Genomic DNA, 17427 nt, shown 5'->3' with positions numbered 1-17427 from the left:
AAACCTACAATTAACAACCCCTCAAGTCTTGGTAATATATAGAGACCAGAAACATTAATATGGAAGAAGTAGACCAATAAATGATCTGAAGGCATTTTTTGTATATTTTTAAATCTTTACATAGTTTAAGTTTTCAACACATTGTATGCAGCTCATTATTCAAGATGAATTGAACTTACTGTCATTGTCAAAATATTCCCAGCACCATATTTTACAACCATAGATAAAACAATGCATCTAAAAAATCCTTGTGAAACACATACTTACCCTAAAATCTAGACACACAGTTAATAGTTTATACCGTTGCTAAAAAATTGAGTACATTGTCATACGTGCCTGCAGCATAAATGCATTAGGTACAGATATATGAGAAAGGCCACTGACAGTATGGCACAGATGAATAAGACAATCTAGTGACTCTGGAACTTTAAAGAAACTGGCACATGGAAATGGCATTCATTTTAAAAGCAGAAAACAGTACTAGTTACATAATAATTAGGATACCTACGAATAGCCATTCTGTTCCATATTGTGTTGATGGTCTTTTTTTTAATGAAAAATGTGAAATAAATTCTTTTGGATTATTGATTCAATATTAATTTTTTTCACCATTGAAACATGCTGAAATGAATACAGCTGTCTCTCCTTTATTAAATTTAATGGGGATCCTTTGGCCAATGTAATACACTTCCTTCATGTGAAATATGAACAAAATGAACAAAAATGAATTTATTCACTTTGATTGCTTGACTTTTTGTCATCGTGCTGGTGTGTTCAGAAACACGCTGTGTTAAACAGGACGTGGAAGATGATTTACAAATAACGAAAAGCACTTACATTGCAAATTTTAACATTTTGTTCATCCAAAATGCATAATGGTGACACACAGAAGAGACATACGTAGTTAGCCGAAAATTATGTAAAAGTGCATTTAATGATGACAGACTTGGCATTTCTGAAATATGATACTAAAGTTCATTTTTATTCTGGGTAAAAGCAACAGCCTGTTGTTATATTTTCAGTTGCATTCAGCTTGTTTTTTGGAGGGCAGTTTTCAGCCACCTTTTCACCTCAATGCATCCATGTGCATCTTGTACTCGTGTCTTTTGTATTTTACCAACATATTTTCTTGAAGAAATGAGGCAAGAGCTGTATAATGCAAATGTATAATGTAAACTCTATAAATATGAAAATAGATAATATATGTGATAAAATACAATTGCATAAAATCATCGATACAGGACTTACAAATCAATAATTCTCATCGTTAAAAAATGAACACACTTCTGGACCGAAAGGCATCGTCATCCAGTTTCAATCGAACGTGTGCGACTGTCAGAGAAGTCCCCGTTTTGGAAAAGCTGTCGGCTCATTCGTACCGCTTATTGGGAAACGCGAGAGCGCGCTAGTTCCTTATTTACCCTTTGCATGCCACAATTTAATTCGGTAAAGGATTACCTGAAAAAAGGGTCAGACTATGAGGAGAGAGCACTGGCAGAATTGCCCTCAATAAAAGGAGAGAAGTGCGGGATGTACAAGCTGTACAGTGTGAGACTCGAAGATGTGCAGTATGAAGAGTGCAGGCAATCGAAGGGCAAAATCGGCATGGTATTTAAAGCACATTTCTGATTTTACAGCGAAGCTGTTTTAAATTAGATTAATAGCAATCCGTTAAAGCAATCTGGAGCCCTGGCGGAACTAATAAAAAAATTGTGACATGGTAATTAAAAAAACGGAATAAATTAATACATTTGTCAGTCCCGATGAGTCAAGCCATGCGCTGGAATTGGAGAAGGCAAACTCTTTTGCTTGATCATGTGTCCTTTGCGGCGTACATTAAATGGACAGTAAAAAATGACTTTGGGCATTTAAGGCACTGGTGTCGTTCGGTCAGGAGACAGCGGTAGTTGCTGGATAGTCTTGTTAGGACCGCAGACAGACTGGACTGGCGCAAGGCATTAAGTGGCCCTTCAGTGTTCAGATGCTGGCAAGTACAAAAAGTGAGTCAGCTTAGGCCATAAACGTATCCATGTCCAACTGGTCGTTAGCGGAGTTGTGATTTGGTGCCGGCGACAGCGCACGTGCTGATAAGTTGCCGAGATGTCGGAAAGCCGCGCGGTCGGTTCTCTCATTTAAGGTGCTCAATGACGGCTATGTCCCCGCGTTCCACGGAGTCCGGCCCGAGGCCGCCCAGGGAGGGGATGCCGTTGCCGGCATCGCGCTCGCGTTCGTCAGGGAAGTTGACAGACAGGGCCCTCTTTCCTGGGGTGGCGGCCGCCTCTTGTCCGGGGCTCAGGCCCAGCTCGGACGACAGCTTCGCTTGATGGAAGCGGCTCGCTGGAACTTGTCATAAATCTCCACGCTGAGACGCCGGCGCGTCTCCTTGAACTCGGCCGACACGTTGGCTGTCCACTCCGCGGCGTGGGCGCGGAACTCACCGACCTGGGAGCAAGTCAAGGAGTCAGAGAGTGAGAGCCCGCAGAAACAGAGGATGAAACAGAACGGCAAAGGTGACAAGTTCCCTGCCGACACAGTCAGCAATTCAAGCACAACCAAATAAACTCGAGCAGATTCAGAATAAACTTTTATCAGAGTTCGGCCTTTTACTCAGCTGCAAGTGGCACTCGGTGACAAATCAACCATTGAAATTTGCGCCATTCTTCCAAGCACAGTATTTTTTCCAGGAAGTGACTAGTACCCATTCCCTAGCAGAAGAGTGGAACACTGGGAACACTGGTGTCTTTCAGTTCCCTGGCTGTGGTTTAGGAGCTGCGTTCAAATCTGTGTAGAGTTGGCATGTTCATCCCCTTCTTTCCATGGGTTTCCTCCCTTGGTCCACAAGTGTGGAAGAAAGCAATGGGGAAACCACTTCCAAAACTTCCCTCACCATGAAAAACAGGTAAGTGGTTGACATGACTTGATGGTACTTTCTCTTTTATTCACTGATGGCAGATAGTTGGGGCAGCTGCCAGTGTAGTGGTTAGAGCTGCTGCCTTGGGTTCAAACATTGAAGGTTTGAGTCTAACCTCCAGCTGTAGTACCCTTGACCAAGGTACTTACCTTGAATTACCCTGCTGTATAAACAGGTAAGTAATTGTAAGTATCTTAACCCTATAAGTTGCTTTGGAGAGGAAATTTCAGCTAAATATGAAACATTTGATATCAGACTTCCACATTTATACTCTTACCTCCTCTTTTGTTTTTTTGGAAAGCACCCTCAGCCAGTCCCCGATCATGCTGAGCACCGCAGCGAAGTAGGCCAGACCGACCAGAATCCAGAACCACACCACTGGTTTGTAATAGTCCAGGTACTCAACCTCAGAGCCACCTGTGAATGCAGAGAAAATGTCTCCTAGAAGATGTAGCAAGCTCTACAAACTCCCTTAAACATGATCACACCTTTGGCAAGAAGGTATAATATAAATAGACAGGTTACAGCTAGGAGACATTGGAATCATCTTGTATTATTATTATCATTATTATTATATATTATTATTATTTTAATGCCCCACTGCTGTTCTCTGAGACTGAACCCTACTTTATGGAATAAAGCCACTGACAGGTATAATGAAGCTTCACACACAAAAAAAACGTGATGACCGGCATTTTTGTACAGTTGACCGGCAGCAGGAAGTTCTCACTTACCAGCGACAAAGTCACCAAACCCAATAGTAGTTAAAGTGATGACAACGAAGTAGATGGACTCCAGTGTGCTCCAGCCTTCGATGTGTTTGAACACAAAGGCAGGGATGGTCACAAACAGCAGGCACCCGAAGAGGATGAACAGAACTGTGGACGTTACGCGGATCTTTGTTTGGCTCACATTGCGTTTCTGCACACAGGAAATGCAGCCGATGTGACATTATATATTCCTTTCGTGCTCTGTCATATTTATTTTTTCCTAAATAGTTCAATAATTGCAATTATACCCAACAGCATCATAGTCGCATTGAGTGACATGTATAATATATTCCAATATCCAAATTACAGTGTTCAGTGTTGCCTCTGGTTTTTTTTTTGTTCCCTCTGTCCTACTGCTGGGTAGGATTATTCAGAGGCATGCAATTAGATGTGCCACCTATTCTGATGACATGCAAATCTATAAATATGGCAGGATCACATCATCTCTCGCAGGTGTCACAGCGAACTGTCTCTTCGGATTAAAAAAAAAACTGGATGACTAAGAACTATCTGTCTTTATGCTCTGTAAAGAAATCCTAGAACTTGGAAGAAAAGTACATTCGTTTTTTCTTGTTTTCAGCTACTTGCTTGAAATGTTTAAACTTAATCTTTGTAGAATATTGAAGGAAATGGAGAATAACTTTTGACCAGGATTTATCCCTGAATATATGTGTCCTTTGCTGAGGATTAGTTTTCTACAGTAAGAATAATGAAAAATAAGATTTATTTCTGTCTGGTGTAAACAAAAACTAGTCCTGCAAACTTTTAATCGCTCATTTACAGCATTTACATTTATTTATTTAGCAGACACTTTTTTTTGTCCAAAGTGACTTCCAGTGAACTCTATGTAGTGTCATCAGCCCACACACCTTATTCACCGCAGTGACTTACACTGCTAGATACACTACTTACACTGGGTCACTCATCCATACATCAGTGGAACACACTTTCTCTGTCACTCACACACTATTGAGTGAACAGCATGTCTTTGGAGTGTGGGAGGAAATCAGAGTAAAACCCACAAAGACATGGGGAGAGCACACAAGAACAAGTGATTACAAAAACAACATGCAACCTGGAACCTTGAATACTTGTTGGGAAGGATACTATATTAGATTAAAATAAATTAATTTGCTTTTGATTTGTGTCTATTTTACAGCTCGTGATACACCTAGAATCAAACTTTTTTGTCCTTATTTCTAATGAAGAAGATACCCCTGGACACTAAGGTACTTCTTCCCCCCTTCCCCACATTACTCAAGGACTCTACATCTCCTGCAAATGCTGGCCCAAGAAATCTCAGGTGTGACAAGAAGCCTTAACTGAGGCTGGGAGGAAAACAAAAGGATGAATCATTAAATCCGACCCAAATGGTGCACTCGATCTCTTTGCCTATGGCCATTGTGGACACAGGGACTTTTGGCTTTTAGCAAAGGGTCACTAAAAGGAGGAAGAACTGTGTTCACTGTCTGGCCAAACAATGGAGCAGACACACCATCTTCATGTCCAGGTCTTGTGATGTACTTCTCTGCATTGTTCCAGAACACATTTGCTTCACAGATTGGCATAAACACATCACAGGTGTCAAGTGTAAAGTGTTTTTTTAACCATAAAATGGTACATTTTTAGAGACACTTTTCATTTACAAAGCCTTTCTAACCCTTTTCCTCTAAAGTTTTCTAAATTATTTTTATTTTTTTGCCTCCTACCCTTACACTGCATAACATTTTCGTGTTCTTGCTTAACTGTGTTCCATCATCGCCACTACTTGTGGCTTTTCCTTCTGACGTTTTTACACTGGCGTGCAAAAAAACAAAATAGACGGCGACTTCAACAATTCCTAATACTTTTTGACAACCTTTTTTGTTGCTATGGAAACACTTGCATAACTTTATTAATTCTCCGAAGAGCACGGTGCTGTCAGCAAACTGTCTGGCTCTTGCTGCAGAAGCTGCTGGTGCTCAAGCAACACTTGAACACTTGTTTGACGAGAATAATTAGGGAACACATTTATATTCCGTGGATGCCTGGGTGCTGTACTAGGCAGTAGATCAGAGTGCAGAACTACCACCGCTGAAGTGCTGGTCCACATGCTGATGTCAGGTTTTATGTAAGGGAGGGATCTTCAGAAGTTCAGGATGGAAGGAGCTCTAACTTGTTTAATATAATGAGTCAAAGAAGTTTATGTGCGGTAACATATTCGAGAAAATGTCGTATGGCTGCTTTGGATCTTCAACAATTTTGAGCATGATGCAATACTAAGAAATGCAAAATAGGGAAATTTGATGACATTTATGGGTGGTTAAATATGGTTTTTAGAAGACATGTCAGCTCACATGCAAGATGTATTTTGTGCAGAAGAATTTGGATCCTCAGAAACATTTAAACCTATCCGTTTTCTGAATATGAAACAGCAGTATGAAAATAGACCAAAATGCAAATTGGTCCTGTCTTTAAAATGCGACTGTGGTCTGCATGATTTCATGTTTGAAAAGTTTTTCTAGAATAAAATATCATCTGGAAAATTAAGAATGATAATTTGGCGTTGGACTCTCAGCTTTGGCAATAATAGCAGAAGACTTCACAATTTGTAAAGGCTGATATTTAAAAAAAAAAGATTTCCGCAGCTCACCACAAACACCTTCTCAACTTTAGTGATCCCTTTTCCGAAAATCGTCCCAAGTTGGTCTCCAACCCTGCCAGCAGGAACCCGAAGAGGGGGATCCCCAGCAGGGCCTAGATGATGCAGAATATCTTCCCTCCTTCTGTGTGTGGGGATATATTCCCAAAGCCTACGACAAGACAACAGAGCAATGTTCGATATCTTCTGATTTAGTGTTGCATTTTCAGATTTTCCTGCGCAAACTGTCCCCCTGAGTGAAGGCCATAGGCAGAAGCCTCTGATTAATTAGTATTATAACCACTTTCTAAGGTCACAACATCCACACTAAAGCATAGACAAATTTTACCACACTGCATGCATTGAAATTGGACTGAAGTTTACATTTAATCTTTAAAATCAGTAAAAAATTTAAGGTATTCACTAACTGTTATGAGGTACTGTGAATGACCATGTTTTCACTATAAACGTACAGTAGAATATATGCTCTTGTCAGCGCACTTTGTGTGACATCTGGTTTGCTCAGAGAGACAGTACACAGAAGGGAAGCCTTCAAAATATACAATAATGCCTGGAAGAGGGTGCTTATAATGAATAAATGATGACTTGTGAATAATAGATAGGCGCTGCAACCGGACTCGTAGCTGTTATAATCACTCTCTGTCCACAAGGCTTTTCTTAAAGAAGCTCCAGGGTTTTCAATGTTCCACAACGCCAGCAACTTCGAGCTGCAGAAAAGGTCAGGGTTAGGTTAAGGCAGAGTCAAAACTTGTAAGGACACCATGCACCAAGTTGTGTTGGGTTTGCATGCTCCACCCCTCTTCAAATATAAAGAAAAGATGAACACTCGAGCAGACACACTTTTGATTATATGGATTAGAACTGCTTTGCTCAGTTTTGTCCCATTTCTTGCAAGAGGTTAGTTGTAAATAATTATATTAATTGCAGATCCTGATGAAAGAGAGACTCAAAGACTCAACCCTCTGCAGCTATTACTGCAATCCATTTGCAGAATGAGCAAAGCATTATTATTAGCAATCCTTCATTATAAGTATCATTGATAATATGTTTCTTAAGGCTCAAAGTGGAAGTCCTATACGATCAAGGCTGCTGCTGACTTTGAAAGCATAGTTCAGTATGAAAGGCTCATTTTGTGCTGTCCAACAAATTATGCTCACCTTCCTGAGTTCCCAGAAGCTACCAGAACATGCTTCAGCTTCTTGTTTTGCTATAAGGAATTATGAAATCTGACATATTAAAGAAATTTGTAGTGCACAGAATGACTTTAAATGAAGGAACAGCATGAATACATTGTTTGTGTTTTTGGGACAAACATAAAAGCCTTGTTCTGCATCCTTTCTTTATTATCCTTCACTGCCTATTTCAATATAACTCAACAGATCCACGGAAAGCCAACGGAAAGCTGCTTGATAAGTAGAGCGGAGAGCAGGAAGCACAGTGTTTGGGGCTGTCACTTCGTAGCCTGAAGTCTCCAGTTTGAAATCCTACTCCTGCAGTAGTACCCACTTTCACATTTACATTTCTTTCATTTTGCAGATGCTTTTCTCAAAGCCACATACATCTCAGAGACCTTGGTCATGATATTTACCCTTAACTGATTCAGAAAGAATACCCTGCTGTATAAATGGATTGATCATTGTAAGTTGTTTTGTGAACAAACCCACATACTAACCACTTGTCCCGGCAAGCCGGAGCCTAACCCCGCAACACGGGGTGCAAGGCTGGAGGGGGAGGGGACACACCCAGGATGGGATGCTAATCCACCACAAGGCACCCCAAGCAGGACTCAAACCCCAGACCCACAAGAATGCGGGACACAGCCAAAATCACTGCAACACTGTACCACCATGCCCCCACAGCACCCTCAGCAAACCCAACAATAAATTATAACTCATGAGCACAAAACATTTCTTAACATTTCAGTAAAAGCTGCATAAAAAATTGGTATCTAATGTTAAGGAAAATGATTTCCCTTGAAATGATTGACCAGTCAGCAGTGTCCCATAGAAAAACATAATATTTCCATTTGTAACAAATTGCTGCCACTTGTTGCCATTTTGGATGTTGTTATTCCATTAAATTAAAATTGATTTTTTCCTTGAACGGTTGTACGATTGTTTCAGAGCTTCCAGTCTGTTTCTCACAGTATCGATCAATTTAAATCTGATGGTATCTTAGTAAATCTGAGTCTGCTCCCCACAGACTACTGTATCTCTGATTATGCGTTTATGTACATTGCAAGTGTGTGTTTCGACATAAGAGAATCGATTAGTCATTCGTTGTCTTCCATTGAGAAAAAAAAGAATACAAAGTCCGGTGATAAAAGGAAAATATAAGTCATAGGGCATTACAGAAATCTTTATGACTGAAGATTCTAGTAAATGGTGATAACGCAAAGATATCTAATATGCTCACACTCACACAAACACAGCAAGACTCTGCACACACACCTGATGAACTCTATAATTCACACACTGGAGGATATCAGTCTCCCTACAGTAAGGAAGTCCAGCAGTGAGGGTGGCTGCTCTTTGCTAGTATTTTATTATTCATATTTCATAACATGGACTTTAGAGCCTCTTGCGTGCATCGCACTGACTCAGCAATGGCATCCCTCTTCATTTCTCAAGCAGATGCTGACTATTAGCAGTGTCTTAATTCGTTAAGCACCCACGCGACAGCGGAGGAGGGGCACATGAAAGATGCCACGGTAGAGCAGAGAGTGTCTGTTTATTGTTCAGCATCTGCATGTTCTTCATCCATGTAAATCACTCCTGATGTGCAGCTTATGTGTCTTCATCCAGGCGCACTGTTTAATCTAACTTTGCTTTTGATTGTTCGGGACCGAGGGCACAATATAACACCCACTGGTCCTGCATGCGAGCGCTTTGGCCTGTCTGCTGTTCCATCAGCACACAATATGAAGTTAGCATGGGAAAATCACCTCCTGTGTGCAGTCAGGACGCACGTTGACAACAATGTGGAAGATGGTCTAACAGCTGCCAGTTCGAATAATTATAATTATTGTTACTTCTTTGCGTAGCTCAGGCTTTCATCCACATTTACTCACTCGCATTTACACATACTATTACACCACCTTCAAGTTGCAAGTCCATGTTTGTGTCCACTGTGCTACCTGCTGCTTCAAAATGCAGTGAATTATACACTATAGTACAGCCAATGACTTGAATTTTTTATTTATTTTTTTTTGTATAATTCAGAAATGCAGTAAGGATTTTAAAGGAAAAACGAATATTACTGTGCAGAAAAGCTAAGATGTTTTGGCTGAATGACTCATCCATAGTGATGAGAACACTGGTAGATTGGTTAAACTGACCCCACCTCACACTGTTCAGTTTATACAGTAAGGGAATAATAATGTTGTTTTTCTAAATGTCATTCTATATGGTATTCTATATGATAAGCCATGTAGAAAGCAAATTATTCGGAGCATGAAACCAGTCTTCAGTGACCTAAGTGATCAGATTTATTTAACTTTTTAAAGAGGTACTTTACAAAAATCAATAAATTTATATACTATGTATAACTATTTGTCTATATTAACATTTTAAAAATATATGCAAACTATGAACTATAATTGAGCTATATCCATAATTGAATAAATGCCTTATGACTAACAATTAACATGAAACATGAGTGCTTTTCAGAATGAAGGGACCCTGCATGTACCATGTCCCACCTGTTCATCCGATCTATTATGATATTACTTACAGAGAAATAATGTTTGTTACAGCACAGGTCTGACACCATCTCGAGAGTCCCAGATTAACAAAATTACACATTCAGTAACAGCAACAGCCCTCAGAAGAAAAGCCTTTAGTGGCCTCACTGGAAAACATAACTGAAATGAATGAGCACTGATTACAGCTTATGTAAGACTGTGTGGAATTTCAGCAACGTCATTTAACTTACCGTTTATCAATTAAAGAAGGGCAGTCGCCCAAAAAAAACGGCAGTCCTCTTTAAATGCAAAGGAACTTTATGAACACCATTCTTGTGACAAGCTTTTCAATATTCGTTCCGGGAAAACATAACGTTCCAAACCCGGTGCTCATGTGGTGAGTCTATTCTAAGAGTGTATGAACTGAGAAGCAACCCATCTCATGCAAATAAAGTTTAAAAAAAAAGTGTAAAGAGACCCCCAGTCTCACCTATGGTGGTGATGACAGTTCCAGCGAAGAAGAATGAGCTGCTGAGGTCCCACAGGCTGGTCTCGTTGGATAAGTTGTCTGATGGGTTCACACCAGCTCTCATTGCAGCCACCACCTGCTGTGGGTTTGAACAGGGATATACAGACAGTTAACATACAGCTATGGAACACCGGCAGAAACCTTAAATCTCATAACAACGAAAAAATCTGTCTCATGGCTGAGAACTTCAGTCAAGAAGGGAGATATTTTACATCTGAAATTCAGTGGGTTTCAATCCCCTTCTTCTTATATCGAGGTGCAGCTCTGGAGTACGTCTCCTTGTCGTCATTGTGGATCTTTCCTGCTAAGATGTAATGAGACACCCGATCAATGGTAACTGAACTGTCTCCTTACTACAGTTGTCAGGTCCCGAATGATGATGCTGTACTGAAGGGAAAGAATTCAGTATTGATTGTTGCAAGCAGACCTCTAGCCTGGAAAGCAGTCTGACCCATCTGTGTTTTCCGTTTCTATCAATCCTGCTCACATTAGGAGACTCATCACAGACAACTGAGGCAGATGAAAGTGATCTTCAAGGCTCTCTCTGGACAACAGAGAGCTGGGCTCCATCCAAAGCACAAGTTCCCAAACACAGACCCCAATCTCTCATCATTGCATAGAAGTCAAGGTGAGAAAAGGAAACTCAGCACATCTGTATTTTGACACAGATGTGAGCCTATACTTCTCCTTGACATCAATGTTGGAATGGTGGAGGAGATATAACCACATTTTCAGAGAGGTGTCATTCAGCACTCGCCCATTCCAAAAGATGAGTGCTATATGGCTGTCTTTTGTAGTATTGACCATTAGTTCAAATCCAGCACAAAAAATCTCAGGTGACGCTTTACTTTGTTCAGTCAGATGTTGTCCCTTCAAGACTGATCCTGCTGAGATACATTTAGTTTGTTATTCAACTTAGCTGATGCTTCTCTCCCAACTGACTTAAAATGATTTATCCATTTATACTAGAAGGAGGGTCATTTTTACTGGAGCCATGCAGGACAACAAGCTTGCTCAAGGATACTACAGCAGGAGGCTGGATTCAAACCTGTGTTCTTTAAATGCAAGGTGGTGGCTCTCATTACTACGGTACGTATGACCTCCCATAGGATTACTTGCCCCATTTCAGCGTATAGGCAAGCAATCCTAAAGTTCATGCCAATAAGTATCTATCTGTACGTGTCCAACCAAATGCACACCACAACATGTCCTCCAGGGTCCATTGCACTGGTACCTGATGAGGAAGACCACTGCTTTACTGGTTGCTCCTGTTGTCATGGCAACCAGCCTACACACCTAATGCAATGAAGGAAATTCAGGCTGTTCCCTCTGGGATTACCAGAGGCAAAGACAGGGAAGCACAAAGCTGTGTGATGAAATGTCAAATTTTTCTTCTGTAAAAATTCAGGTAGCGATTTGTGTTGGTTCATGTTTGTTGGATCTCGCAACTGACCATATATAATTATTGCACTTTGTAACATTATTACAGTTATTGCTGCGCTCTTTAAATGATGCAAACAACAAGGCTCTCATGACTGTCAGGGTTGATTTCATCTCATGTTTGAGCAGCCTTTCTCGACTCTCCAGCACAAAAGGAGCAGACCTCCAGCTGGAGATGCAGCAATTGCATTCGTCAGCAAACAAATATCACGTCACGCTCAGCACAGAGCTCATGGGCTGCTATCCTTTTAACTAGCTGGATTAAAAATGTTCCTACAGCAGCTGTTACACTATTGTAATTATGCCTACAAAAGTCAAAGTGAGCTGGCATTCCGTACAATTAATAGGTACAATATAAATGTGGCACTTATGCTGTAATCATCTGATGTATATGTACGATACTAACCTGAAGCTGTATTTTGAGTAGCTCTTATAAGTGAAATCAATTATTCTCTTTCATTTAGTTGATGTCCATGTCAAAGATTAAGTCGAGATTGTTGCAACATATCAATGGTTTCCGGAGTACAAGACAAAAGATGATGATAATACTGAGGTTTAGTATGAACCGCTGAAAATCACATAGTATGAGTATTACAGCAGGATACTGTATTTACAAAAGCAGTGGGAATGAGCTGTCCATGGTACTTGGAGAAAATCACAGTCCTTTCTTTATAGGCTTTCAGATCAACAATTACTGCAGTCATAAAAAAATACTTGTAGTCTCAAAAACTTGTCTAAAGTACACGAAGTATGATGTTCCCATGTGGTCAATAGCAAGTCACGACAATCAAAGGTTGCCATATGGCCCCAAAAAACTCCAACCACCCGGAACAATAAAATATTTAAGTGAAGCAGTTGTTCAGTGTGCAGCTACTGAGTTTGCCTTGTAATGGTAGTCGAGAGCACTGCTTGCCATGTTTGTGAGGGCAGTAGGTAGTATAGCAATTAGAGCAGCTAACAGTGGTACTTGGAGGTAGCAGGTTTGAATCCCACCTCCTGCTGTAGTACCCTTTCGCCAGGTACTTAGTCTGAATCGTACCAAGTAAAAAAAATCACCCAGTTGTGTGACTGGGATCAATAATTTAAAGTAGCTTAACATCGTAAGTAGCTCTGGAAGAAAGGCGTCAAGATAAACGGATAAACGTAAATGCAGTGTAAACAGTGAGGTAGTAAAATGATCCTGTGATCCACCACTGTCCACACTGAGTATCTACCATTGTCCTCCATCAGTCATTCCTAATTAGCAGTTCAGCTCATGTCATGTTGTATGGGTTTCTACACACACTTTGAGCCCAAGGCTTTGTTGTTGAAGAGAATTGCTGTAGCTGTACCTTTATTCAATTTATTACTATTATTAATAATAATAATAATTCTGCTTGTATCTAATATAGTATTGAATTCAGTGCGGTGCACGCATAAAATACAGCCTGCTTTCTGCCTCTCTTTTCGCTGATGGTTAGATGACAAAGGACATTGCATGAAGCGCAACAGCGCATCAATTCTCCCTCTACATTAGATGTGTTGTCAGCTCTAAATGTTCTATACATATCGTATGACAGGTGGGATTCTAATTAACTCCCTAAGCAAATTTGTTCATATTCGCCGTGCGTACAGGAGAGAAACCTGACTTACTGCATAAGAGCTTCTAATTGCCAAAGATATGGGGCTATAACCGAGCCTCTGTGATGTATGCGAGTGCAGAAAACCCAGTGTCGGTTTTAGTTTAGGCTCTCCTTCATCACTTATAGGCAGCCTGTTATGACTCTAAGATTTTAGTGATGCGTCAAAAGCAGTGCTCTACAAAAACAATGCTCTGTGATGTTTTCAGGTTTCCTTCTACTCTAAGGCTGTGCTCCTGCTGTCCTGGGTATCTAATGTAACTCGCGACCACCTGTCACATGTCAGGTGAGTATAGTAGATATGTTGTGAAACAGATTTGTGCTCCAGTCTATCAGATGAGAATGTATCATTGTTGAACAATGAGAACTCAAGAGCCTCTGTGGTTTAGTTGACAAGTCTACCTTCATAAGGTCCTCCAGCTCAGAGGAGTTGACACACGAGTGGCTGTCCAGGAACTTGAGCTTCTCGGTCAGGATGTTGTACTTCTGGGAGCTCTCATGGGGCTGTTCAAGGGCCATGAATACAGTGGCTCCCACGATCAGGTAGAGCACCACCAGCAGGAAGAAGATGCCTGAGACCGTCTTCCACTTCATGACGGTGCCAATGGCATCGCACTCATCGCCGCGATTCAAGACAATGGCTTTTGCTGAGAAGGACAGGCGAGGCTTGGAGTTCTGTGCAGCTGATTTGGGGTCCAGGAGATCAGGTGCAGCCACTGGAGTACAGAGAACATACCTCTCAGCCAGCAACTGTTACAGCTCACAGATCTGTCTGATTTCAGAAGTTCAACCCCTACTTTGACAAAAGGACATTCAGTAAAGAAATGTTTGGTAATCACAGTGATATGTAATTATTGTTCAGGTTCAAAGGAACACCTTTGTTAGCTTGGATTAAAATGGCATTTGTTATTTTAAAACTCTTAGGACATCTGAGAGCTGAAGAAATATAAAGCGAACATGTTATTCATTTCAGATTTGAAATGCGTTAATCAAATTGAAACTGGGTACACATTTAATCCAAAATTTATTGCAGCTGATCCTTAACATGAGAAAATCTTGCAGTATTGAGAAGAACTGCAGAATAATCAAATTAATAGCCCTCATCTGCATATATAATTTCTTGATGTCAGATATTGATTAAATGAATTGCACTGTTTTGCCTCAATGCTGCTATGAATAAACGACATTAATATTAATTTGTTTTGGTGTAGTCATAAATTGCAGTTGTTGTTTTAGTAGTGTATCACAGTGTGGAACTCAGTCTCTCTGTATGGTTTTTCAGTTTTCACTTCATTGTACACTTGTCAACAAACAAATAAACGTAAGACAACAGATACATTGTCAGATTGGTTTAAAAACTATATTGTATAAATTGTTAACATGACTGCTCAGATTAGTGGCTTTAGACTTATGCAGTTTATTTTCATTTTCGACTGATTCACTGTAAATATATTCTCATCAAGGGCCGTTATTTTTGAACTAATAAATTGTGTACTGTTGGTGTCCATCTGCTCTTTCTGATGCATGAAAGACATGCAAAAATGACACATACTGTACACAGTGCTTAATCAAAAATAAATAAATAAATAAATAACTAAATAAATAAATAAATAAAAAAAACAAACTGTATTTTTTTTCTGGCAGACACAGGTTTCCACTATACTAAAACACACGATGACGATACCAGATCTAGATGGCGAAATGATGCATAAAGGGTAAAGATTGTCTTTTGGCAGGAGAAGAATATGATCCTGAAATGCGTGCTGGTCACAGCTGGGTCCTCGTGAGTGTTTTAATATACGCTGGTAAAATAACTAAGACACTGAATAATGTAAACTTCAAGGCTGCTGCCAAAGGTTAGTTTGTCTCACAGTTCTTTATCATTTATAGGTCTGCAGACAGCTGTGAGGATAAAGAGACAAACTCCAGATTCTTTTTTGCATGAGTGATTTGTTAGTCTAGACACACGTCCACTGACAAAGGTCATCATAATATTGTGGGTAAGGCTTGAAAATATATAAAGGAAGCTTGCACTTCTGTAAGAACTGACCTAATAACTGACACGCTGCCGCCGCTAAATGAAGGCTGAAAAGAAATAAAACGGTGATATCTGTGAAGCATCAAAGTAAGAATTTCTCATCAAATAACAAATGAGGCTCAGAGTCACAGTGGGAGATGAAGCACACAGGTAGCCCACTACTTCTGGTACATTCTGCTAATAAAGACACATCCATCCACACTGTAGACTGTAAGTGATGCTGCTCCTCAGCATCCTTCCTGCTCCACGACTTCTGGAGAACATCATCCTTTCACATCCAGGTCTTCCCCCCTGATCTCTCCGCAAACGGGACCCCCTTCAGGAACTTCCCCACCCAAAGCCCGACGCAGAGCGCTCGCATCGACGAGCCGCGCTCGGACTCCGCCGTAACTGCCGTAGTCTAAAAACTGCACCGTGGCACTGGCAGCACGTGCCGCGCGCGCGCAGCCGCTCGCGCTGCACTTACTTCTTCAGTGCCGAGCTCCTCTTCCTCGCGCTCCCTCATCGGCAGCCTGTGGCCGAGACCGCGTCGCTGTGTGGATCAGCTTCCGGATGGGGATCGCGAGCTCGACCGGCACTCTCAGCAGCGGGCGCTCGCGGGCGGGCGCGTGCACATGGCCGCGCGGCAGCTCCGATCTGCGGTCTGCGCAGCGACTCGGGCGGCGAGCACCGGCACAGCCTGCTTTTGAGCGAGCGCACACTTTGTGAGAACACCTTGTTCTCGTCCCACCCCGAGCGCGCACATCGGGCGGGGTGGTGGGGTCGGGGGGGGGGGGGTCTTCGGGGGCAGACCTCTTTCTGGTAACTCAGAAAATTCCTCCTTAGGCACGAGCATCAGTCGGGCAGAAGGATCGACGCCCTCGGGTTCTGGGTGCGATGCAGCAGGTGCGCAGTGGTTAAGGGCTGTTCCTTACAATCTGGAGACTCCGTGTCATAATCTCACTCCTGCTGCAGTAACCGCGCCGAGATACTCACCTTGAAAGGATGCAGTGAAAACCCCCTGCTATATAAATGGGTAAATCGATGTAAAAGTTCATTTCCTAACATTTTTAGTCACCTTGCATCAAGGCATCGTTTAAAATGAAGAATATAAAAACATGTTTATTGGAATGAGAGATCTAATTTATTGTGCCGTTATTTGCACCTTTTGGGCATTCATTGTTCACTTTGGAATCAGTGATCTACCGGAAGATTTACATTTCCAGATTTTATTAATTATCTTCGGTGTAAAGGTTCTCATCCCATACTTTTTTGGGTTTCATCTGGCATGGAGTTGAAGCACTCACAGGATCTGATCATTGAAATATGCCAAGATGGCATGTTAACATGTAAGATCTTGTCAAATGCCATGATTTCCATGGAAAAATCTATTCTTTATATACAGTCTGCTCTGTTATTTGCAAACATAACCACGGGGGTGAGTACAATGGGGTGCATCTTGACCTATAACTCAGATGGACCTCAAAGGGCAAAATTGCCTTTGTGGAAAACAAATTAAAAATAAATCCACTATGAGACAGGACTCAGTGGAAAATACTACAATAAACTTCATTAAGAGGGACGGGTCAAACTGACACAAAGCATCAGTGAAGAGGTCAGGAACGATTCAAAATAAAGAGTCAATCTAGTTTTCAGTGTAATGTGGCCCTCATCCGTGCACATCTAAATCTATCATAACACACGGGTTATTAAGCACGGAAATAGCTGTAGCAAACAGCTTTGTGGATTTTAAAATAATAATCTGCATTGTCCAGATATGAAATTTTAGAAAGTAAATTCAAACATATCCAATTTCAA

The 17427-nt window shown here is 41.1% G+C and overlaps 1 protein-coding gene across 1 annotated transcript; it reads right to left on the bottom strand.

Moving 5' to 3' along the window:
* Nucleotides 1–667: 667 nt before the first annotated feature.
* On the bottom strand, nt 668–16277 carry LOC108918802 (potassium channel subfamily K member 2). Its single transcript, XM_074559719.1, is given in 9 exon segments — nt 668–2319; nt 2322–2442; nt 3189–3328; nt 3646–3832; nt 6314–6375; nt 6378–6473; nt 10495–10612; nt 13995–14308; nt 16097–16277. Coding segments are annotated over 9 exon segments (1230 nt in total). The 5' UTR covers nt 16098–16277; the 3' UTR covers nt 668–2128.
* Between the last annotated feature and the right edge of the window lie 1150 nt (nt 16278–17427).

The sequence above is a fragment of the Scleropages formosus genome, chromosome 15 (assembly GCF_900964775.1).
Source record: "Scleropages formosus chromosome 15, fSclFor1.1, whole genome shotgun sequence".
In the NCBI taxonomy this organism is placed as follows: Eukaryota; Metazoa; Chordata; class Actinopteri; order Osteoglossiformes; family Osteoglossidae; genus Scleropages; species Scleropages formosus.
This window is presented reverse-complemented; position numbering and strand designations above follow the sequence as displayed.